Raw genomic sequence first — 26,493 nt, forward strand, 5'->3', positions numbered from 1 at the left:
TGCACTTCAGTTTATTCTCCAAGACAAGCACTAAGGAAAAACATTTTAAAATCAGACATTTGGAACAGAGCAACTGACTTTAGGGAAAAAGCATATCTATGTATATATAATGTATATATATACAAAATATGTATATAATATATAAAAACGTGATTGATGAATCTGATTCAATGGGTGAAGATCTTACTATGCCTATTTGATGTACAAAATGTGATGTAATACTGTATCAACAAGCTGCACTTCACTACAATATTTATGACAGTTCCTTTTAAACTCATCAGTTCTCAAGCAATTGTAATCTAGTCTTATCTGCCAGCATATTCTATGATAATTTCTGCAAAAAGTATTAAAGAATTCTGAACTGGTGAGAATTTGCCAGTGCTGAACTTCTAGCAAAATAGCATTCATTATTATATTTCCAGGCTTACCTAGATGGAGATCATTACATTCCTTGCTGGAACAGGCAGGTGGGAAAGCAAATATTCCATTTGCTTCTCTAGAAACCTTCAAGACTAATTTGTCTCCAGAGAAGGTCAAACTTAACTGAAAACCAGGTTGATTTACATATTTATTTTCAGGCAAACTATAGTAAACTATAACTTTTGTCTGCCCTAAGCTTTCTCCAACAAAATTTTTTGGGGCTGAGTAAACTGTTCATATAATGCTAAATTTCTTTCCTGTGCAGGTGCAGTTTTGTAAGCCAGTATTGTTAAACTGGAGTAGGGACCCTCCCACTATGCATTTTAAAGGATTGAGAGATCTGCACGTGGTCTGTTCATGCGCTTGATGTGCCACAATAATTGAAGTCCACCTAGTGTGAAAAAGAATGGAAAGCTTGCCTAGGAACAGGTTGGGAAGCCTTGACCTGAAGAAGTATCTGTTACCTCCCTGTCAGTCAGAAATAATTATGTTATAAACAGGCTGGTACTAGAATTTCCAGTCTTTTCTCAGTCAGAAGAAGTCTGTGTAGTTCTCGTGTTACACTGTCTTTTTCTCCTTCAACTCCTCATTGGGCAAACAGGTAAACTTTCTCTTAAAAAAAGAGGGATCAATTCTTTACTAACAACCAGCAGAGAATACTTTTAAGGTTTCTGCCAGGTTTGCTTAATTGGACTCTTTGGATAAAAAAAAAGCCAGCATAGGGCTATGATAGTAGTCTCAAAGCTCTGATGTTCACACTTCAGCACTAATTTGCTTCTGGATAAACTTTGGTCAATCAAATTTCTGCAACTCAAGCAAATAAAGAATGAAATTCACCCTGGCTGAAAGGAGCCCTGGTCTCATTTAGATCCATTAGAATTTCATCTACTAATATTCTCCCGGTACCTAGTGCTTCATCTTTTGAAATGTAAATGTTTTGGAAGCGTCCAGGTATGTAAATATTTCAGTTGCTCAAGTACTTTCAAAATTAATTTCGCAGTGAAAAATGTTTAATGTTTAATTTTAATACACTCAATGACAGATTTTTAAACCTTTGTTTATAAATGTCTGCTTTCCTTGCGACAAAAATTCTTCTACTTACTCCTAAGAATACTTTGTTCTACTGCACCTGAAAGATTTGCACCTGGTCCATACCCACTCAGCCTTTGACTTATAATGAAGCTATCAGAAAGGGCACAAAGTAGTGTAAAGCACAATGGCATTCTTGTACAGTGGAACTGGAATAAACTGTAAATTTAAAATAGCAGTGTTTACTATTAAAAACTTAGTAAATATCTTGAGAAAGATTTAGTGAATCAATGAGACTGCTATTTTTTTCACACTTTTCCTGTAAGAAAAGAGAATTGTAGTATTTCTGGGTTCTTACATAATCTAGTCTAGCAACAATTTATCTCATCTTCTAGATAAAAAATCAAACCCCTCATTCTTAAATAAACCCTATGTAAACAGAAGAAGTACAAGATAGAAGTTAACTTAGAGGATTTTCTGTTTGAGCTTCTGAACAACGAATCTCACCTGAACAAATATAATAATACTATCCTGGGTAAAACTTTCCTAAACTGACTGACCAGACAGGTAAATAATTTTTTCCCAAGGAGAGCTCACATTTATTTATCAGATAGGGTTTTAGAGGAGTTGGGGTTTTTTCAAGAGAATGATCTATCATATGGGTGTCATTTCTGAAAAAAATCATGCACCTCTTATGCAGTCTAGACTAAACCAAAGTAAAGAGAGCATTTTGTGATTTCTGCAAGTAAATTCCTAAAGACCAACAGGACTCAACAGATTTTTAGGACAAAATCATAAACTTGTTGTGGTGAACACCATGAATGTGGGGGAGGAGGGAGAGGTGCCAGCTGGATCCATCGTCTATCTTGGCATTTATGCTGTGTTCATCACCATGGTATCAAAACACCTTTACAAGTTCTCAGTGTAACCACAGTAAAGGATCTGTAGTTTCTCCTTGTGTCCTAGGAGGGATGGCTTTGTTGTTGCTGCTATTGTTATTATTATTGAACGAGCAGATGAAAATAAGGGATTTTACAGTTTATTCTTAAGGAGTTGAGATTCCTCAGGGAATCAGCTCCACAGCTGTATGTCAGTTGCCAAGAAAATTGTATCTGTACGTGGTATAGAGATGACCCTTCTCTTGTCCCAGAAAATTCCAGCTGTATTTAGTGAAAGGTCATGAAGTCAGTGAGAAGGAGCCCTCATCCTCTTACACAGGGCACAGAGAAGATGCTTAGGATGGATGGAGGCAGGAAGGTGGAAACAAGAGTTGTTGAATACACAGCTGATTTTTCTTGCTTTCCCTAGCAGTGCAGGCAGCTTCCCTGAGCATATGTGCCAAAGAGCTCTCCTTACCCCTGTGCCAGCAGAACGTGCCTCCCTTGGGCTTCCATGGACTGATGCAAAGAGAGACTGAGAGCTGGCCGAATACATTTTCAGGAACATGATGCACAGGAGTTTAAAGCTGTATTGTATGTGGAAACATTATTTGCTTAAATATTTCTACATTTTCTCATAAAATAAGTATCAGAATATGGCCTTTGTATTTTTGTCTTTAACTTTTCCTGTTTTCTTCTTTAGCCTTTAATGTTAGATTTTGGGTTTTCTTTCATTATGAAGAACACTTGCATTATAAAATTACCCCATTGAAAAAAATGGAATATTATGTCCTATAAAGAACATCTCAATGAGAAGAAACTTATAAAATCTTGAGCCTTAGAGTGAAATCTTCTCTCCACTGACTTCAATGGTAATATTCCTGTTAATAATAAGGAGTCAAGACTACGCATACAGCAATCAATAACTAATTAATGATAGTCAACAGACCTAATACTAAAAAAATCCTGTGCAATGAGATAAAAAGACTGAAAACTGGACCCAGGCTGAGGCTTTACATGGATCTATTTCTGATCTTGCTGTGCAAATGTTTTTGTGTTGTCTTTTTTTTTTGTTAACTTGAGCTAAACATTATGACAGAAACAAGTGAGATAATTGGGTATTATGAGATATCTGCTCTTTTTCACTTATGGTCATTTTATGTGTTGAAATATTTGCATTGTTTATGTAGGAAAGTGATCCTATTGTTCAGACATCTAAATTATCTCTTTGTTCATCATATTATCAAGGCTCACTTCAATTGTTCTAGTTTGCATAGAAATTATGAGCAATTTCCTTCTAAATTTTGTTATTTTTTCTTTTTAAAGAAGATCAATCCCTAAATTCACAGGGAGAATTTGTTAAACTGGAAAATCCTATTTAAGCGTTCAAGGTGTATAGAAATGACAAAATTGACTTTAAAGAGGCCAGCTTTTTGTTGGGTGTGTGGGAGTGAATGACAGACTAATTCACACACACACACAAGAAAATTGTGAGTTGTCCTTTTACCAAGTATTCTGTTACAACTGGCCCTATATATGTGTGTGTATCATTTCCATATTACACTGAAATATTCCTTTTAGAGCTTCTTTACATTTTACTCCTAAATTACTTGCCTATATCAATTACGGATTAAACAATCCATTCTGAAACTGTACTCTCAGATACCAGCATCTTGTGATAAAACTTACTGTACTCTGCAATAATCTCCAAAATACGTTTTAGGGAACAGATATCCTAAATATGTTATTAGCATTAGATTATATTTAGCAGGTTAGAGATAATCTGCTGATTTAAGTAAACACTACAACAAAAAGATACCACAAGAGTCTGCTGTCAGCATCTTTTTGCATCACTTCCTAAAACTCCCTGATGTGCATTTCACATTGCAGTTAAAATCCTTTTATTTGTCCTATTATTTGTCCAGCTGTGGGATCACTGCACTTTCACAATAATAAAAAAACCTTTATGCAAATATATGTTATAAAACCACAAAAAATATTAAAAATGTTCTGCTACACATTATTTACTCAAAGCATTAACTTTTCAGTTTAATATTGGCTTTATGCAAAGAGCAATGAAATTAGATTGACACCCTTTCATTCAAGATAGTATAACAGAATACCTAGACAGATGTTCTAGATAGATACTGCATTTATGTAGGTGTAACAGAGTTGCATTGTGATCAGAAATACCAATGATGAATGCTGTTAGCATCAGAATGCTGTCTAGAAAGAAAACATAAATAATGGCATTTGCTCTTCCACCTTGAAATCTTCATGGATTTTTGACCCATCTGTCAGCATACATGATAGGTTATTTCTCCTCGCTGGCTATCATGCTCAAGGACAGAGAAGCAAATCCCTTTGGAGCCAGCTTTAGCACTGCTCTTTACAGTTGGCTGTCAAGTGCAGTCAAGAAGGGACAGTTGCTACCATCTGCCTAAAAGCGCGGTCTGGAACCTGTGTGTGTATTTGTGCACGTCAACAGCTTTCCAACATATGGGCCTAAATTTAGTTTCTGAATTCATTATTGGGCTTTCAAATATGTGACCTGGTTTTCAGATGTACTGACCACTCAGACATCTGGTGGTTTCATGTAAGCTGTGATTATTCAGCATCTCTTGAGCAAAATCACTCAGTACCACTTTCATTTTAAATCAGTGAGAAGACAGTTGCTGAATTTAGTAGATACTCAGTTGGTCTGTGGATGTTTAACCTTTGGCAAGCACATCTGATCCTCTTGGCCAGGCATACAGTCACATAAGTGAATCTGATAGCCACCTGACAACTGGTGACAGTATCACCTGACACTGATAACAGGTGATTTTTAGAAGTAAAAAGGTATCACAGAACTCTGACCGTTATTACTCTTATTTCATCAGTCTCGTGACTTAGCCATTTAAAATCCTGAGGGTCTTTTTAACAGTTAGTATCCTTTAAAAATGGAACTGCCAAGTGAAATTTTCTTATTCATAAATCCGAAAGTTCCTGCATCTATATATTAGTACTATATGTAAGACTCAAAATACATCAAGCTCCTGATGGGCATGTTGTGACAGTGATACAGGGAGACATCATTAAAGCTTATTATCAGGGAAGCACACTAAAAAGGTCTAATTTTCAGCAAGAACTTTCGATTTTGGTTGCTTGACAGAACATTTTGGAAGACATGCAAAATACATGGTGGCTAAAATATTTTGTTAGTTAAGTAATACAGCGAATTTACATTTCTGTGAAGAGCAAATTCTTCACTTCTGAGGTTTACAGCTCACTTCTATAGCCCTTGAGGGTTATTAGTGCTGAAACTGTCAGACTTTGACTCATCAATTTGATTTCTTATTCTGCCTTCCATCCATGGATGTTCTGGGCCTGAAGAATGCACATTGTAGGCTAAACTTGTCTACCTCTTTATCTCAGTTGCTGAGGAGTTTTAGAAGAGGTATTGGTTAGATCAGCTCCTCAGCTGGTCTAACGTATGCCAGAATCAAACAGCAGAAGATCAGAAAATTTTCTCTCCTATGTGTCCTCTTCTGTATCTAAGCACAGCTTCTCTACGTTCAGGCAGAGTATACAGCCTATTATACTCACTTTAACCTTGACAATTTTTAATGCTATTTTAGGCCTGTTTAGAAAGGCTTCCTTTCTGCCTTGAAAAGTTGAACTCATGGGAACAAAGGTGGTTTGCTTTTCAGCTGGAAGGATACAAAAGCAGTTCCAATTTTTTGATCCTGTGTAGCCTTTTTTTTTTTCTTTTTCTTTTTTTTAGTTTTCTTCACAAGATAAAGATTTTGTTGGCACAAGTTTGCAATGATCTGCAGAGCCTACTTTGTCAGCTGCAGTAATCCTCAGACACCCAGTCAATCATTCCAGATCTAAATTCCGTGTCAGTCTAATTTATAACAAGCAGAAACATACCTTGTTCACAGGTACTTACAATACTGCTACAATTCAAAAGTAACATCAGTTTTGCCAAAGAGAAACTGGCTGTCATCTTTCCTTGTTCAGGATCAGAACAGTAGCTGTGCAACAAAACCCGAGGGCACAGCTCATTTTTTAGCTACACTGCTGGAAGCCGCTTTAGACATGTCGACACTATTTTCCAGTGCTGTATACTGAAGACATTTGCACTATACATGTATTTCCTCTTGTATATTTATTTGCAAGTACTCTATTTACCTGCTACATTTATCTGATTTTTTTTCTGGATGTCCTTTGAATTAAGCTGAAGCTACAAGAACTCTCTGGATTTCATGAAATCCACTCCAAATGTGGTTGCTGTTACTGCCTGCCTCAAACCCAAACCATGTAATTACTACAGTTTTGGTTTTACAAGAAGACTGAAGAGAAAAATATTAGGTTATAAAGGTAATTTCTACATTATAGAACTGCAATAAATTATATTCCTTCTCAGTAAGCCATAAAACCAAGTCTCTCGTTGTTTTTCATTCATGCAGCACCTCTCGGCTCACTAAAATCTCTTGATGGTGATCCCTTTGCTATGTGCAAAGTGTATTTTTTGAGACCTGATGACAATAACAAAGAAGTGCTCAATATTTGTGAGATGTTCCCGTTAAAATTGCTATGAATCCATGAAATTATAAGAACAAGCTGCTTCTGTCCTAGTCTGTATGTGCATCTTTTTTAATGAAAAGGGACAGGTTAGTTAGAAGATGTGTGCTCACTATTTATAAAAACAGAAGTATATTTAGTGTCAACACAATGCAGGTTGGGATGTCACACATTGCTGCATTGATATACTAATGATTGCAGTTCTTGGTTAAAAGAGCAAAGGCTTATGAAGTGTTTGCTGTGTAACTAAAACCAAATGCATTTTAACCATCCAGCAAGACAATACCACTGGGGAAGGACACTGCTCACAGAGGAGCAACAGAACTTGGTAGATGCAAATGGGGCTGTCTGATCTATGCTAATTCAAGAACGTAGAGCTATTCAAAACAAACTTCTGTGTTGTGTGATTCAGGGTGTTTACAATATTTGTGAACCATAGGACTTTTTTCAGTATCTATAAACATTATGTCACTTGTAGCCTCTAAAACACACTTCTTTAACTCTTTTTTTAAAGAGTTCTTCAACTCACATCTGCTAAGATACTTCTTTCAGGCCTCAAGCTTCCCTAGTGCTGCCCAGCAGACATCTTCCACCACTGAACTGTTCTTTTAAAGACAGTGATTGCAAACCTGCTGCCACTTGGCCTGGCACAGAACAATCATCACCTCCTCCGTTCTCCAGCCACGATACAGTTTGTATCTACATCCAGACACCCCACTGCAGCATGAAATGACTACCAAGGAAATGGACATTGACTGCCTCATTCCAGTTTCCACATGACATTTCTTATCACAAAATACCTTTCACATCAATACTGCCTGAGATCAGGCCCGTCTAGCTGCTTTTTTTGACAGATATTCACACCTTTGGAATGTCTGTTAATAATGGTGATTGAGCTATAGGGCATTTCTTGGGACTTAATGATTGGCTAGAAAGCTCCATTGACTCAGTGCTCAACAGAAGACTATTCTCTCTGGCAGGTAATCAGTCCCAGGGAAATACTCAAAGGCTGCATCAACATTGTTATTATAAAAAAAAAATTAAATATAGAATTTTGAACATAATAATTGCAATTGCTCCATATGTTCTAGTTGTTCTATACTCTTCATATTTGCCACCACCTCAACATTCAGGTTAACTTACTGACTTTCTCTCCTAATTTTACTCTTCTTTCAAACTCTCTTATTCACATAAAAAACCCTGAAAGAATCAGTTCTATGTACAATTCCACACAGAAATCAATATACAGAGTATGGGTGTATATGCAGCTTCCATGTGACATGAGTATACATTGCTACTGAATTTACCAGAAGAGGAGCCTATTTTCTAGGTTAAAGTTGAACAACAAGCATTTCCATTGATTCACATTGTCTTGGTGAAAACAAGTCAAAGAAATTAGAGGGAAAATATAACAAGAATTTTGTATAAGGTTGCTGCCTAAAATAAGAATTCCACTTAATTAAATGGATATGCACTTGAGTAAAGAGAAGTCTGTAGGTTCAGGTTGAAACATTCATCCTCTCAGTTATTTCAGAGGCAAAGAGCATTCCTTATGGGATAGATCTGTGGAAAAGAAGGTAATTATTACTTGCCTTAAAGCAATGTCAAAAAGAGAAGTCTTGAAATTCTTGAAGTCTTGAAAGTGGAAGATGATGGTGCTAAACTGGGAAATCTTTCATGTTTCTCAACTTGTTAAGCACAACAAATAAATAGACATTTATTGGCTGACTTTATTGAGAAAAGCTGTATAAAATCACAGGATGACCCAAGATGTGCCTCAGTACTGTCTGTAATACTCATTTCTCTCAACTAGTTTTATTTCCATTATAGTATTTAATGGGTTTATATTTTGGTCATACAGGTGTTAGAACTACATGCTATGAAGCCATTAAAGCACACTGCTAGAGGTCTAGTAAAAAGGGCTTGTACCCCAGTCTAGAACAACTCCAGTTCACTATTGGCATTCTAAGACATGGTACAGCTGGAATAACTTCACTGCTAATACAACTAACAGGCAGAGAGAGCATAACAACTAAAGTAACTTATAATTAATTAAGGATAGCATGATTTATGGGTTCTGGGTTCCATGGGTCTGATCCAAAGTCCCTTGGTGCTATACGAAACATTTTTCTCCAGGAGGTTTGATCACCTTGCTGCTTTTCCCAAGCACATGCCACTTAGGTTTGAGTTCTGATCTCATGAACCTGAATCCCACAGATGTCAGGTTCTAGCCTAAATCCCTCTGGCTTCTTTTTTTGTAGGGGAATTCTTAAGGAAAGCCCTAGGAACTCAGCAAAACAAGAAACTTGTACCATATTTAGTCAGGATTAATAACCCCTAAAATAAATCGGGTTTGGATGTTATTATTTCCGCACATGTATAGCACTAATCATGCAAAATATTTAAGCAGCTTTTTAGCCGTCAAATCAACAGGGAAACTTGCATAATCTTAAGTGCTTGACAGACTGGACCTTAAATGTCTCTAGATGCAATAATAAGTATGGAAAAGATTCATTTTGTGCAGTATTTTCAGCACAAACTGCATCACAAAGTGTTAAATAATAAATAATAGCAGAGAGAAGTATACACAAGGGAGGAATTATATGATTTCAGAGGAGACTTGAAAGGGGATGTTGATGAGGTGGAGGTTTTAAGAATTAAATATTAAAACCCCGAAAGGCTTGTTTTTGGCTGGGAATGATTGTCTTTCTCTGCTGAGAAATAAAGGGGCTTTCTAACCTACCTCCTGGACAAAGATGCCAGGCTTACTGTCAAACTGTTCAGTGGAATCATCACTGTACTTAGAGTCTATTTTTAAGAGAAGGCAAAGGATTGCAATTAGCTAACTACAGCCCTCTCCGATTCCAAACGTCTGCTTTGTCCTCTGCCTCACCTTTCTGTTTATTTACCGCGTAACAACTCCACACGGACTTGGCCCAAGTTCCTGAAGAGTGCGAGGGATGCAGAGGGAGAAGGAGGGCAGCCTGGCGTGGCAGAGCCTCAGCACACAGCCTTCCCCAGAGCCAAGGGCAGCCCGCAGGGCCACGGCAAGGCACTCACAGACATGCCCCGAGGAAAAGGGAAGCGGCTTTCAGCACCAACCCACACTGTTAAACCACGCCATAGTGGGCTTATTTCCTACATTTGGTGGCAGCAAAGTATTCAGGATAATGTTATTGCTACTTGCACAGGTTACTGCCGAAACAAACGACAGAGATGAGAGAGTTAAGTAACAGGGATGGAGAGTGAATCATTAAAAAGTCTTTCCCAGAGTCAGTTCTCTGTTTGGGGGAAGTTATTTCAATTCTGTATCTCGCAAACAACGCGCTGCCTCACTGTGTCCTCTGGAGCCAACTGACTGACATTGTAAGGAGATTTTTAAATAAATGATGTGCAAGAGCAGCTCATGTTTAGCAGACAAAGCCCCGGTCGGCAGCACCCTCTGCGAGCACCGCTGTACCTGTGCTCGGTGCGCCGGGGCCAGGGCAGCGCCCGCTCCTGCCCGGCCTTAGCGGAGGTGCGGCCCCATGGACGCCGCTCCGCCCGCGGCACCTGCCTCTGCCGCGCAGGTGAGTGCATCTCCGGAGACCGCTCGGAGAGGAGTTCCCGGGAGAAGGAGCGCTCTACTTAGCGGCAGAGGGGCTCTCCTGCTGCGGAGCTGCCCCCGGCCCGGCTGCCCCTTACCCCGCTCGGCGCGGGGCGGGCTGAGGGAGGGAGGGGACGAGGAGGCGCTCCCGCGCTTTTGGAGACGCACCTGTGGGGAGCGCCCGCCGGGGCGGGAAGTCTCTTATGTAAGGGATGGCGGGGAGCGGGTGAGGGGGGCGAGGTGGGGATTGGCTCTGCGGCGGGGCTGATGCGAGGGAGGCAGGAAGGGAGAAAGGGAGAAGTCGCCGGCCCCTCAGCAGGACTGCCGGGGTGAACAGGCAGACCGGCAGCCCCGTCTCTGGCGCGCAGCTTCCCGTGGGCGCCTCAGAGGACGGGCTGGGCTCTCCGCGCTGCCGCCGCGCTCGCCCGCCCGCCACGGCACATCTCCCATCCCCGCCGGCTGGATGCCGCGGCGGGTCCGTCCAGCCTCCCGCGCCCTGCCCTGGCAGCCCGGCCCCGGCCGGGGCTCGGCGGGCGCCGCGGGTGTCTGAGGGAGTTGTGCGAGAGACCGCGCCGGGCTCCGTGGAGGAGCGGAAGGTGGGTGCCCCCGGCGCCCCACGCTGGCACCAGGCTGAGCGGGGAGGCTCCTCTCTCGCCCTCTCTCCTCCTCCCCGCCCCTGCAGCGCCCTCGCCTCAGCCCTCCCGCTGGCGGCCCCTCCACGCCCCTGTCGCCAGCCCGGCGCGGTGCCCCGCACGCCGCCGCCGCCACCTCCACCCCTCGGTCCTCCTCCTCCTCCTCTTCCTCCTCCTCCTCCTCCTCCCGCGTTCCCTCTCACGCGCACTCCGCTCCACAAGTGCCGCGCGCTCGCTGCTCCGGAGCGGAGCGGGGCCGGGCTGCGGACCCTGCGCGGGGGCTGCGGACCCTGCCCGGCCCGTTCGGGGCTGTCCGTGGTGCTGGAGGCGAGAGCGGGCTGAGCGGACGCCCGGCCCCTGACGGAGCCCCTTTATGTTCAGCTCCTGGCGCAGCGCAGCATCCAGCAGCTCGAGCGGCGGCGGCAGCAGCATCGCTGAGCTGGGGCTGGGAGGCAGAATGGAAGGCTTTATTCGGCTGCTCTTCGGCTACTTGGTGGCGGACCTTCTCACGCTGGTGTGTCGGGCTCAGGAGAAAGCTGGCCAGCAGCTGGGGAGCTTTGTGGTGCTCTCGGGAGGAAACCACTCCAGCCTCGGGGAACAGATAGACCCCTCCGAGCCCCCTCCCACCCCAGACTTCTGCAGGGGCTACTTTGACGTGATGGGGCAGTGGGACCCCCCCTTTAACTGCAGCTCGGGGGAGTTCATCTTCTGCTGTGGCACTTGTGGCTTCAGGTTTTGCTGCAAGTTCAGGAAGACAAGGTTGGATCAAAACACCTGCACAAACTATGAGACGCCGTTGTGGATGAACACTGGGAAGCCTCCTTCCCGCATAGACGACCCTCTACATGACCCTACCAGGGATAAAACCAACCTTATTGTCTACATCATCTGTGGGGTTGTAGCAGTCATGGTGCTGGTGGGGATCTTCACCAAACTAGGGCTGGAGAAGGCACACAGACCCCAGCGGGAGCACATGTCCAGGTAAGGCTGAGTGCCAGGCAGCAGGGTCCCCTTCTCCCCTACCTCCTGCCCAGCCCCTAGAGAGGAGAGAGGAGCCCATGTGTCCCTGCCAAACAAACAACTCCTGCCAGGCAGGCTGCATTCCCCTGCAAGGCGGCTGAGAGAGACCAACTTTGCTGAGCAGAGCTCCTGTGGTGCCCCCAGCCCGGGTTATCACAGAACATGCATATTGAGGAAGACCAGGGATAATTGTGGAGTCTGCTCAGACAGTAGTCCATTTTTATCTGCAGTGCCTGACCCTCTCCCTAACAAGATCCAGCAAGTGTTCCCAGATATACTGTGCATAAATAGAAGAACAAAAAAATTCTGAAACCAGCAACACTGAATTATAGAAAGCCTGATGCGTTCCCTCTTCCAACTGTTTCAAAGATTGGAAAATGTTTTTACTTCTCAACTGAAGGATGTAAACAAATGCCATCTCACCCTCCCTCTCCAGCTGCAAAATGGTTTTGGCAGGACCTTCCCTACTCCCCCAGCCCTTGCAAGTGTGTGAGCTATTTGTAAAATTTCTAAGCTGTGAAAATGAGTCAGGGTGGAAGGGAAGAGGAAGATACAAAAAGGAAAAGCTATTGTAGAATTTCTTAACATTTTTTCAGTTACTGTCGAGAGGTAAAAAATGGAATGTGAAAGTCTTGTCTCATCCATGCATGTGTGTGTTCTAACTCTGTCTCCACGGTGTAATGGCTGAGTTATATCAAAGAGAACCTCCCCCACCTAGAGTTAGCCATGCTGTGTACCATCTACTCCAGATCCTGGCTGCCTAGTGGTGGATAGGCAGGTGGGCAACTCGGGACAGAGCCCAATGGCTTTAACAACATATTCCAAACCCAGATTGTCACAGCAGTTCAAAATCAAGGCATAACACATTTGTCAACTTTGCAGCCTGTCTGATTCTTTATGCTAATCCCAGGCACATGAAAGTAAAGCAGATGGGGGAAAGGCATTAAAAAAGGCAAACAGATCCATTAAAAAGTCTAAATAGATCCCAGCATATTGGGCAACTTAAGTGATGAAATTCAATGAAAGGATACCTTCTACTGGACATGCAGTGTGGCAGAAAGCTTCCTCTTGCCCTGACTGCTAATGGTGTAGCTCACAATCTTTAAAGCTTAGATAAGAATCATCCTTTGAAAGACAGTCCTTTGAAAGACAGTCCAAGAGATCAACTCAACACCTGGAGCCTAATTTTTTACTGAAGTTTCTGCATGACTTTTTGATTAACTGCTTATCCTGAAATGAACAGAGAAAGTCACAGAAATACTACTGCAAATGCATCACCAGTCCATGAGCTATTATTTGCTATTTATAAACTGGCTGATATAGATACGCTTTTACTACTGAGGAAAAAAGCACATTGCAGAAATTTTAGTCAACAGTGTGTGTCAGTGATACTTCTGCAAAGATGGTTTTTGTTGAGCAAGGTATGATAATCCTTTACACGTTTTGAATATAAGTTGAGAAAAATAATACATGGGTCCCAATTTATTTTTTAAATCTTAATCTACTGAGCTAGTTTGGAAAAAGCTCTCTCTTGCTTCAGTCTCTATAGCGTCTTTGTGCAGGCAAAAAAGAAGGGCTCGTAACAGTCACAAAGCCCAGAACACAGTGAAGTTATAGCCATCCCTGCAAATTATGGTATAAATAGGTCCTGTTTCTGTGAGTAGAAATATTTGCTATCTAAAGTACAGGTGTGAAGTATTCTGAAAGGATATTCTGTCTCAGTTTATGGAAATAGAATTATGGGGGATTGGAAAATCATTCTGATATCCTTCAGTTGTGTATGCATAAAGATTAGGTTTCTGAAGTGGATCTTAGCAAAGGTCGTCTGCTACCTTGATTACTTAACAGTGTCTGTGCTTGTACATGAAACTGCTCAAGGCAGGATTATATAGAAACTTGGAAAGTCATGATCACATGGAAAAACAGTCGCCCACTCAGTACACATAATAGCTAGTCATGTTCTGAAAAAGCAGATCTACAGATTTTTTTTTTTTAAAAACCCCAACATTCTCACCCTCCTATTCCAGTTGTGGGATGGGTTTACCATTAATTTGAAAAGGAATTAGATTTGTAAATCCCTTTGGCAATCTAAAAATATATTCATTGAGTGAAGAATTGAAGTAACCTCTTAGTCCTCAAGTGAGTGTTTAACTGAAATATTCAATTCTAGCTCATTTTACACTACTAATGTTCTGAAAAAAGGCTGAAATGCTTAAGAAATAATTTATCTGCTCAAACAGTTAATAGCACCAACAATTAATATAATATGGAGGCTATGTTCATAGTCACCTTCTTTTATAACATTCATCACAATATCAGAGAAACAAAACAAGAAGAACACCTCCTACGTTTTTTTTCTGTACTGAACCTTATTAATAAGCAGAAGTTTAATGCATCGAGAGTGTTAGGTAGGCCAAATCAAAAGTACTAAGTGTTACTCCATTTTGGCTGCCAGAAAGAAACCCAGAGAATTATTTGTCATCTATTTCCTTAGCTAAGATTGTCTCCTTTCCCTTGCCTAGCCAATGGCTACATGAAACATATGAATGCCCTTCATTTCTATGAACACATTCACCTAGGAAAGGGATGGTACTGCTTGTCAAAAAAGACAGTGCCTAATGGAAACAGATTTTTTTAATGGGGGCTGATTTTTTAAGAAAAATGAACAACTGAGTACAACTGGTGTAAATGATATATTTCCATATTTTTCCATTTACTAAAAATATTTAAAAATATGAACAGAGACTTGACACGTGGGAATAAGAACATTGACTTCTAAATAGGAAGCAAAACTGTGCCACACTTTTTAATTCCTTGCATTATTTCATCTTGCAGTCAGTAGATCTTCTGTTCAAGTAAGACAACTTCTTACATACTGGTGTGTTTAAGAGTGGTACAATGTTAATAAAGAAAAGTTTCTTTATTAACTGAGCATAGTTTCTATACAACTGCCTTTCATTAAATTTTGTTTACTACTATACCAAAACAAACCAAGAACACTCCATTAACTTCACTGAATTTTCCTGAAATATTTGACAATGAAAAAAGCATTGTGGAAATGTATTTAATTAGTGAAAACAATCCATAGGAAAAAATTCTGTATTGGGCAAGTCCCTTTAGAAAAGAAGTCAAGACTTGTCCTTTTTTAGAGAGCTTGTTACTTCCTTTTATTTTGAGGAAACTGGCCAGGTATGGCACTGTTGACATTTTCTTTCTGTTGGCACGGAACTCTAAATCTCGAAGATGAAAATTGAGAGGGGAGTACAGTATTAACTCTGCATGGTGTATTTCCTTTTAGACCTCTTATGTTTTGTTTCTCCTCATTTTCAAATTTGTCCCTTGATGTTAAAAGGAGGTAAGTATTCCCTTCAGCTACAGTGTCCAAGACCAAGCAGTAGTAGCAGTACCCAGAGTAGCTCTTCCTTTACGCTCCTGTTTTTGAGGAGAATGGGGAAATCAGATGGTGTAGGAGGGAGCTCTGGCAAAGGGAGGGAACGTGGCAGTGTTGTGCATGAGAGGACACAGATTTGATCTGCCTGCTGAAGCAGACCAGGAGCTTTGTTAGGCATATGAGGGCAGCATGTTCTTGCTGCTTGAGACTACACCAATGGGCCTTCCAGGCTCCATCAGTTCAAGTGGAGAATTCCCTCTCAAAAATGAATAGAATATGAAAAAGCTTTCTTCTCTGTTGCATGGAGGATATTATTCTGTAAATACAACTGCACTTTTGTCTTCTTCTTTAATCCTTGTAAAGAATGTGCAAACAAACCAAGAACTGAAAGGACAATATTTAGAGTCATGCTCTTATGATGTAACTCCTGTTTTTTGAAACAGTGCTTCTGACAGTGTGTTAGCAGCCTTCCAAATATTGTGAACCATCTGAGCTCTTCTTTCTTCCTTCACAAGGAAGAAAGTGCCCAGTGCTGAGCTCAGGAGTGAAGTCTTTTGTTGATCATTCAAGAGACATGTAGTTGGGGCCAAAAATAGCCTGACTTGCCAAAATCCTGAATCCTATGTGTGAAATTATTTCCCTTATGGGTTTTGACCCAGTTTTGGAGGCAAAATATGACAAGTGACCTTTCATGAAATAACCTGTGTTTCAGCTTCTTTCAGCTTGTACCCACAAGGGAAATGCCTGGCTCCACATGCTTTATAACACCTCAAACCAGTATTACATACCCAAAGAGAAAAATCTTATGGCAAGAGAAATGCTGAAGTGTGATACTTGGATAGTTCTGGGCCATGAACTTCTACGTAGGTAACACTTCTCTGCTTTTGTAATATGACAGTCAATATCACTGCACAGGTCTTAATGATACTTTTCCCTGATTAGAAGGTTATCTTGCACTTTGCATTTCCTTAAAAAATCATTCAGTATAACATAGGTGTAGGTAATGACCCTCTGTGTAAGTTTAACATCTCAATGGCACTGACTATAACAATTTCTTCAGATAATTGACAAAATCTAAATGACTCTATTTAGGTGAGACAAATGCATGAAGGTATTATAAAAGTCTCCTGGCCTATGTGGAATTTTTCAAAGCAAACATCTGTTCGAGGATTTTGTCCTGTACTGGGGAACAAGCCTCCCTTTATCCATTTCATTATATGGGCAAATCCCTAAAAGAACAAAATGCAGGTACAGCATTTCCTTTGTACTTCAGTGATACTGAAGCTGCTACACATTTTTAACTTTCTCTGACATCAGTGGAGAATAAGGACATGCTCTAAGTTATATGAGCTATTCTGCCCTGAGAAGATTGTACAGCTTTGGCTAACACAGTATAAACATAGGTGCTGTGTTATTAAAAATAGAACTTGATGGTGAGTAGTTCATCTCTTCTTAATACAGAAGGAGTTGGACAGGTAATTCCTTAAAAACCATTTGAAAAAAGCCATCCTAAAAGATAGCTTAACATTTTTATAGACAGGCAGTAGTTAATCTGCCATCATACACAGTGTTATTTAAAGTCTACAGCAAACAATATTTATCATCAGATTAAGAGCAATGAGGAAAGGATTTCTGAAAATCCACTCTCACAAAGTTGGGAAATACTTAGATCTCACAGTTTTAACTCCCACACTGGAGTAGGATCTTTCATTTACTTTTCTTCCCTTCTCAGAAATGTGTCCAGCTGCCTCTGGAATTAGAATTAATATTTATGTCAATAATTTTCTCTGTATAGAGACGTATTTGCATAAATTGACTGGATATTAATGGTTTTGGTCCCCACTGATTTTAAATTGTTTTGTAATATAATGCTTTCCTTTTGCATAATTTCTACATGTCTTTGTGAGATCTCTTCTGTTGAATTCTTATTATTCTGCTATGTAGGCCAGCTCTGCTATTTCTGCTGTATAAGCACTGCTTCAAATGGGAGCATTACTCTGATACCATTAATCATTTGGTTACTGTCTTCTGACCTTTTACAGGATCAACAGAGTATTCTCTAACATGTTGATAACAACTGTAACTAATATTTTAATAACATAATGTTAGCCATAAACACAAGAAAACATCAGTATTGTTCAGCTGTGTACCCCAGCAATGTTCCAGCAACCTGAAAGCAAGATCCAGCTCAGGATTTCTCTCTGTAACGTAAATGAAGCTTGCTACTTTTTAATATTTAAAAGTATAGTGCTGCTTGATTGAGAAATCATCATGTCACAGAAGTACAGGAGGAGCTAGATGGCACTTGGCATGGCTTTCACCAATGAGTGTGCTTATTTTTATTTATTTATTAGTTTATAAGCTAGTATTTCTTGATGTAGTATCTGGGACACTGTATATAATTTTGCAGAAAATTAAACTAAACTGGGCATAGTGCCCAGAAAATATGTCTGTACCCTCAAAAAATTGCTCAAGAGGTCTAAAAATTAAAAACAATAAAACAAAAAGGAGGTAAATAATGGTCCATGATGCATTGACCTGAATAGAAAAGATTTGCATTGAACCCTGAAGACACTGGTAACACATACTACAGCCTTCCTTTGCCTAAGGCAACAGTTTCTGCAGGTGGGCCAATTATTTCCTAGCGCACAGTAGTTCAGCAGGTATGTTGGCACATAGCTAAGGGCTAATCCTGCTCCTATGGAACTCTGGCAAAATAGCACAGACTCACAGACAGAGTTAGATGTTGCCATGCTGGGAGTTTCAGAGCTTAAAACTTCCTCAGTAACTCTGGATCCACAGAGCTGATCCAGGTGTATGTGTTTATCCGTGTACCTAAGGAGGGACTTACACTCAGCAGGACACTTGACAGTGAAACTGGTCCTTAAACAGTACACCTGTGCAGAATAGGTCTGTCAGACTGCCTGGAGCTCTGCAGAGCAAGCCCACAACCAGCATCAGGCTGGGCCTGGCCTAACTTAGGAACCTTTTGCTTACTCCCTCTTTGCTAGCACAAAGCTTTCATCCTGTTTCTGAACTGGCTTCAAAGGAGCAGCGAGTGTTCCTGTGCAATCTTTGCTCCATGTTAAAGACTAGGACACTCACAGAAATTAGAAAAAGACCTTTTTGATCTCCCCATCTGGATGAGAAATCCTTAAACCCCTGCCCACTGGATTTCTGCATGGAAGATATATGACTTTTCAACTTGAGTGACATTTTTGAATGAAAATTGTGAAGACCACTGTGTTGTGTGTGTTAGTTGCAAATGCATGTGTTAGAATTTCCTTTGTCAGGCCCTGTTGGTAATCTTGGTGTGAAGATAAGCAGTTTGTGAAAGGTGTAGACATGGGCTAGGTGCTGAGCTGCTCAGCTTAACCAAGATGGCAGTAATGTTACTGAGCACATGCAGTGGCAGAACTCTACAAGTCTCAAGGAGATTAAATTATGTTTCTCCAAAGCCAAGACACCTAAAGAACTTAATGTGTTTGTGTGTTTTACTTCTAGCACACTAGACAACCTAAAAAGAGCCTTAGGTGTGAAGTCTCACAATGAATTTACTTCCCTGCATTTACTGTGAAGGGAGCTGGTTTCTCCAGCAGACATTATGATCGACTGCATCTCAAACTGAAATAGATCTTGGCACATATTGTTAACGTCTTAGAGACTTTGCAGATTCATTCTGGTTTTGTTTGGTTTTCAGGGCTCTTGCTGATGTTATGCGACCTCAAGGTCCTTGTACAACAGACCATATGGAAAGAGATCTAAACATTGTAGTACACGTACAACATTATGAAAACATGGAGACGAGACCTCCTCCAAATAACTTACGTAAGTTGCGTTTTAACTTTATCAATATCTGGAATGCTGGCACTGAAATGAGCACTATGAAACTAATATTGTTGAATGTCAAATGAAGATCAACAGTACCTGGGTTCTTGCAAATTATAAATACTCGTTATCTCAGAATCAGAAATATTTATTTTCCTAGTACAGATTATTGCAACACAAAGAGAAATAAATTTTGAATAGGAAAATTGAAAATTAGCTATTACATTTAGTTTTAATTAATTTTCTTGGTTGACTAATATTGGGTTTGTATCTTTGTCTTCTTCTACCTGTTGTTTTTGCTCAGCTAATCAACCTTTGCCTTATTCTGTGTTTTGTTATACCAAAACACAAACTGTTGTGGTTACAGCAAACTTAACATGTTTCATAGGGCTGTAACATCCAGTAGCAAAGTGGTCTCATTAGGCTGTTAGATCATATCCACTAGTAAAATAATTAAATACTTCGCTGGATAGCATCAAGTTGTATGTGGTTTTCATTTTCTCAAGGGAAAGATGAGGAGATTATTATTTTAAGTTTTTCATAATATTTTTATTGTGTACCTGCTATTACATGTTTATGTTATTGAAGGCAAGAAAAAAGTCCACCTTGGAGCTTCAGAGGAGATATGGTGACATTTCAAGTGGTTCTGAAGTCCTAGACAACCTATTTCTCAGTCTGTATTAGAGCACAGTACAGATCTTTCTCATGCTCAGATACATATTCCTCTTGTGATGAACAATGCCACTGCAAATTTAATTTGAATGTATCTTTATGTAACTTATATTCAACCATATCTTAAAAAGATATATATCTACATGCTTTAATTATAGATATATTTACAAAATCAAGTTCAATATATTTATAAAATAAAAAGGTATTGTTCCGGAAAGTTTAGATTGTTAGGCAGCAGGTGGCTTTATTCAGTGCTGAAGATCAGTGTAGATGTGCATTTTACTGCAAATATACTTTTAGTGCATCGGTATTTGCATTTTGAAACATTTAACGTATGTGCACTCCTCTTTTCCTTACTATAGAAAGAAAATTTGCTTATATTTGGAGATTTATCTGGACTGCATTGTGCAGTTGTTGGTACTTTCTTTTTGTGGAAGGGTGTGAAGACAATGGGAGAAGGAGCAGATCCACATGCTGCCTGCACTCCTGCTTTGTGGGAGATGCTGATGGCCTTTCCTTATGTGCATCCTTACAGAGTAATGGGAGAGAATTAAAGCTGTGCCCTGGAATAAAGGTACCACATACAGGGAGATGTGACTCCTCATCTGTCTGCCCTGCTCTCCAGCAAAGTGTTTCCACCTGGGTCTGTGCAGATGTACAGTGCAGAGAGGGAAGCACACACCCTACCTGTGTAAAAACACCACTTCTGGAGGGGAACCTAGGCTGCTCCCTCAGACAGAGGTGCTCTAACACCCTGCAGCTGAGGTGCTTGACTTCTGAAGGGAGGATGGGAATATGCACTGCATCTCTTTGCTCTGTGTATCAGCTCCTTGCTGATGTCTGATCCTTCCCATGGCCACGTTTGCAAGAATGGTACCAAATAGTAATGAAGTTTGGTTCCATTATTTTCTTTCACATGTGAAGTGTTTATTCAGAATCCCAGTTAATGAAGGAGCCAGAAAGTAAAGAGGTTCTTGCTGCATTGATTTTATCTAGATTTTTGTAATGATCACACTGATATTTTGCTTAAAACTCTTTGTATATACTACAATATACAACATAACACAGGAAGCCTTTAAACTCATTGTTTCTTGGATTTGAATTCAGATTTAAACCTTGCTTCTAGGAACTCTTGCATATAAATGCTACTCAGGGCCTCATAGTTACTACATCAAGGAAGAAAAAATTCATACATTTAATAGGATGTTGGTTTGTGCTGACCCCAGACATCCAAACCACCTCTGTCTCAGAATATGGCCCTCTGGCACAGATGGAAGAATGATATGGGAAGCAGTTCTTGCACCACTGCAATTTACAACACCGAAGCATTGCTGCTACTTTTGTGCTGTCCTAATCCTTTGGGTCATGTATAGGGGTAGTCCCAACAATGCTTCATATGCTTCTCAGGCATTCCTGCTACAGAAGGAAACCTCAGAAGCCAGCAGCTCTGATGGTAATTGTTTCAGCCTTTAATCAACTTTATGCATTAAGTCAATAATTTTAGATTGTTCAGCTCAAGGCTTCAAGTGGTGAAATTACTCAAGGCATTCTATAACCAATATTGTGTACATTTACTTCATAGCAAGTGGATTGTTGTTCCGTATTTGTTGACATTTTATTCTCATAAATTCATGTAAAACATGACTAAATGACCAGCTAGAATTAGCCAGAACATCAAAAGTGATTGAAATCTGTTGAAAACATGCATTTGTGGCGTAGGAAAAAGATCTTTATATAAAGACAAAATTATTAAGACAAATTTTCAAAGGTCAGTATCTTAGCAAATCATAATTTTATAGTGAAGTTCTGAAACACTGCAAGAGTGGATATTACACACAGAAACTTTGGCAGTGACGCATTACCTACTACCAATGCTGGAAAAGTGACCGGCTTTTTCGGGGTACTTTTAAATAAGCAAATAAACCTGACTGAATCACAGGTTTCACAGAAATTCTATTCCAGATCTTTACTTATAATTAAATAGTGTAAAATTATTGCATCATAAACTTTAATATGCATTTTTAAAGTTTTTTAAGTTACCACTTTCTATCTACTTGCCATCTCATAATGAGACAAATATTTGAGACTGATGTACTTTTCACATTGCTCCATAAATATGAAGATGGGAGCAAGAATTTCTTAGGCATTACATACCCCTTCCATACTGTGTCTTTCAGAATACTGAAGACAAGCTCTTGAAGGCCAGACACTATTAAAAGTGTTCTAATTTCAATGTTCATTTGCTCTTTCTGTCCTCCCGAAAACATTTTGCTGATGTTGCCAACATGCTCTGAAAGTATTTTGTGAAGGGAAGCTCTTTTGTCAAAATGACAAACTTCACGTGATCTCTCTGACACTGAAAATGAGTGTGTTTCTGTTTCTGGACTGTTTGTTACCAGAGGACAAGGATTTTCTCTGATGCCTGCAGCTATTTGCCAAAACTCTCAGGCCAGTGGAAGGCCAAAAGCTCTTTTCAGAGTCTTGCAGTTTACTTTGTTTCTCGTCCCTGTGTTTTTGATATTCAGAAAAGAACAGGCATTTTGGACGTTCCTGAAAAACACAGGTTTTTTCTTTGTGAATCCATGTGAATCCAGACAACCTAGATGATTTTTAGTAAAAGCTGTTTTGTCCTTAGTGGTTGTTGTCATAATTTCCTTCCAGTACTGTGCTTTCCTTAGGACTGCTTTTCTGTTATTCCCCTTCATTCATACACATTAGAATGCAGGGGTGCTTTGTAAACAAGCAGCGGATTTCTATTACAAAGTGTAGCATTCAAGTCTTCTAGCATGAGATGTTAAATAAAATAAAGTAAAAAAGTTATGTTAAAAACAACAAACCAAAAGCAAACCTTACTGCAGAATTTGAGTTCTTGTGTTCATCTCTGACTTTCAGGAAACTTAAGAGAGCAGCAGCATTCCAGGTATTCTTTTCTCTTCTTGTTTTGGGTTTTTTTTTGGTTGTGTTTTTTTTTTTTCCTACTTATTGTGTTAGACGTAAGGGATTTATTTAACTTGTTGGGATTATAACAGTGATGGAGTGGGAGTTAGGAGGCTTCATAGCTACATCCTCATTTCTGAAACGTGATTACTGCTATTATTTCTGATTCATGAGCTATGATAACACAGTGAAAAAGTACTTCAGTTGGTGCAATTCACAGTCACTTTTCCCTAATGATCAGTAAAAGCTCTGTTACTCTTTCCCAATAACCAGCCTTGCACTAGTAAATTTAAACAATTTATGCAGGCTCCCAAGATAAAGGTGACTTTAAAAGAAAGCCAGTTATGTAAGATTAAGGAGGTTTTAAGATGAAAAGTGCTAGCTTTTAGTTAGTTTGACATGTATGAATTATTTCTTTATTTTGCATTTAACTATTAAAAAATGGATTTTAAACACACGATTTAAAGAAGGAAATGTTTCACTGTTTCAAATGGCCAGCTTTAATACTGGCTAAAGATTTGCAGCACGTTATTAAAATGACCTTTTAAAAAATACATTCAATGTTGTGTTTGCTGCTGCATTTGATTGTCAGTTGTCCTGGATACTGACTCACAACAAATGCTAATGCTGAAAACAAAGCTATGCTATCTCCATAACTGGTGCCTTATGATAAGTTAACTTTTGTTTTTTCTTTATTTCTGTGTTGAGACAGTAGGCATTTAAATAGGAGGGTATTTTTTTAAGTCCTTGTACATTAGAATAAAAATTCTGTATTGCCTATCCCTGTTCATCTCCCCATTCCTGCACATAGCTCAGCCTGTGTTTTCCAGTGACAGGAACTGTCACTAGTTTGACACTGTGAAAATAGTTAGAATTTGCAAGAATATTTTGCAGTCTTTCATCACTAGTGAATAAGCTTCTTTTGTTGTTGTTGCCTTTGGCAAACTAATTATTTTTATTTTTAACATACATAACATGTTTAAATCAGATGATTCATTGTCTTGCATTGCCTAAATGTAATTCCTACCACTGGTCATTGGAAATAAGCACAGAGGCTTACTAAGAAACATTAGTAAAGAGAAGTACTGTTCAAAATGTAAAGCTCATGGAGCATATCAAAACATGAGAACTAATTTGCGTACACAGTAACTGTTGGACAATTAATTGCATGATATTGAAGAAGTGGTCGTTGGGGGTGTGCAGCATTACTGTAACATTGTGTTTCTGGTGACCAGAGCCTTGAAATTCCATCAAACCCTTGTTTGGACAGAGGGCTGCAAAATCCAAAGCACTGAGCAAACGGCATTGTTCAGCCCCTTTGGTGTCTGGATTGTTTTATTACAGTGAAATGCTTTTTTAGGCCTGGCTTTGTGCATGGGTCTAGCCCAGAGGAATTGCACTATTTTCTTCATAAACTTTAATTGGCTGTTAATCTGCTCGCTTAGAAGGGCAAGAGACTGAAAAGTTGAGCTGTGTAGACAGGGCCTTGTTCTATGAGTAGAAAGATAAACAACACTAATAAGTTTTCAGCCAAGAAAAAGATAGTTTGAGCAGATTGACAGAAGGAATGAAGAAGTCCTGTGGATGGAGTGCTCCAAGACAGTGAAGAATGAGGGAGAATAAACTGGCCATCTTAACTGGAGGATGTCCTTAGTTCACAAGAGTCTACAGTGCTGTGACAGAGGGGACTGTAGCCAGCAATACTGGGAACTTGCTTCCATTCAAAACCTTATTCTTCACTGCCAGTGTGCAAAAACCCATTTTACTGAGGTTTCTGTGATCTATACAGGAAGCACCTGAACACTATTTAAAAAAATCTGATAATTTAGATTACATTCCAGAGCTAAACACAAGTTAACTTTCAGTTAACCCTGGGAAAGAGCTACTTATGGCATTCTGATTGTAATATACAACTAAGAGGACAAAGTCCACGTTTAAGTGATACATCTTACAAACTAATCATCCAAGTAAGAGCCCACATTACTATCACCAGCCATGTCAAAAGAAATATTGTATAACAAAATATAAGTTCTGTTTGAGGTTAGAAGCTGCAAGCTGCTTTGTCACAGCTATGTTGAGACCTTTTTAAACCTTTAAATTAATTCCTACATACTGACTTAAACTGAAATCTTACTACAAGTAGAACTTCAAAGCATTAACAAATTAGTGATAGAATTTTTGTTAATATAACTACAGCTATAGCAATGCATTCCAGATATCCAGAGCTCCCATGCTGGAAAAATAATTTCCTGTATAAATGTAGAGTCTGAAAAGCCATTCCTCTTGCTACTCAGGCACTGGAAGACAGTAACATTTAATCAATTCTGAATATGTGTTTAGCCTCACAATCATTAATATAAAATGTTTCTAATTTACATTCAGATTTTAATTCAGATGCATGATGGCTGATTTAGGAGAAGATGCTCTGCAACTTCTTGAAACACCAAAGAATATTTTCAAAGAAGTTATTTACAACCTGAGAATGAGAGACTCTGGGGTTGTTGAGGAAAGACAAAAAGTAAAACAAATGAAATATCTCATTTGTCATTGACTGTTGGTAGATTTCATCAATTAAATTTTTAAAAATCAGGATGATTTAGAAAATGTTACTCTATATCATACGCAACATCTATTTATTTATAACTACGCCAGTCTTCACTAAGTGTGCTATGTCAGAACTCTAGCAGTGCTCCCACCAAACAGTTAATTCCATGCCTTTGGAATCATCCTGTTTGCTTAAGCTGGCAAATGAAAAAAAAAATGGAAAGCAAAAGCAACAGTAAACATAAAATTTTGCGTGAACAGGACTAAGGAATTGGGTTTGTAATCAAATCAAACTGTGAACTTAACATCATTCCATATGTTCAGTGGGTCTCTTCTTTGTTCTAAAATATTTCTTGTTAAGAGTTTATTGGATACTCTGTGAGACTATTACGGATCCTGCATGCAATTTTAGGTTTGAGTTGTATTGGCTAGGCATATAAGGATTTCCATTAGAACTGCACAGTGAAGTTTTTGCTCCATCTTTCTTCATTTATTGTACAATAAGAACAATGAGATTGGATTACTGCCTTGCATCCTATAATTTACTTCTATTCAGCTTTTAATTCAGAGAAATCATTTGACATATCTTAATAAACATATTCCTCAATGTAAAATGTATTTGGGAGAAATACAGTCAGTCACTGACATTATCCTTTAGTGGCAAGAATTAACATTATGGTAATCAAAATATTAAGAATATATTTTTGCATTTTATACTGCAGTTAAAAGGCGGAATGATTATTTAATAAAATAAAAGTATTGGTATGACAGAAGAGAGCATTGCTGTACCAGACTATTATATAGCAGCTTTGAGTCACACACCAGCAGACTTCAATAGCACATCTGAAGGATGAGAATCATTTTGCTGTCATTGGGGTGCAGAGTTGTACTTTGAAATGTTGCCCAATGGTACAGGGATGTATTTACCATCTACAAGATGAAAAGTTCAGTATCTTTGGAAAACAGTGAGGTGTTTCCCTTGTGATT

At 39.5% G+C, this 26,493-nt stretch overlaps 1 protein-coding gene across 3 annotated transcripts in view; it reads left to right on the forward strand.

The window, feature by feature from the left end:
- Positions 1 to 10,331: 10,331 nt before the first annotated feature.
- The window catches only part of SHISA9 (shisa family member 9), a 179,835-nt gene continuing 163,673 nt past the window's right edge, over positions 10,332 to 26,493 (forward strand). Inside the window, exons 1-3 of one of the 3 annotated variants that reach the window (XM_039560568.1) lie at positions 10,332 to 10,465; positions 11,496 to 12,095; positions 19,226 to 19,353. In XM_039560568.1, the coding sequence (XP_039416502.1) occupies positions 11,572 to 12,095; positions 19,226 to 19,353 (652 nt within the window). In that variant the 5' untranslated portion in view covers positions 10,332 to 10,465; positions 11,496 to 11,571. The other 2 variants (XM_039560567.1, XM_010392231.2) reach the window with 2 other exon arrangements.

Source organism: Corvus cornix, chromosome 14 (assembly GCF_000738735.6).
Source record: "Corvus cornix cornix isolate S_Up_H32 chromosome 14, ASM73873v5, whole genome shotgun sequence".
In the NCBI taxonomy this organism is placed as follows: domain Eukaryota; kingdom Metazoa; phylum Chordata; class Aves; order Passeriformes; family Corvidae; genus Corvus; species Corvus cornix.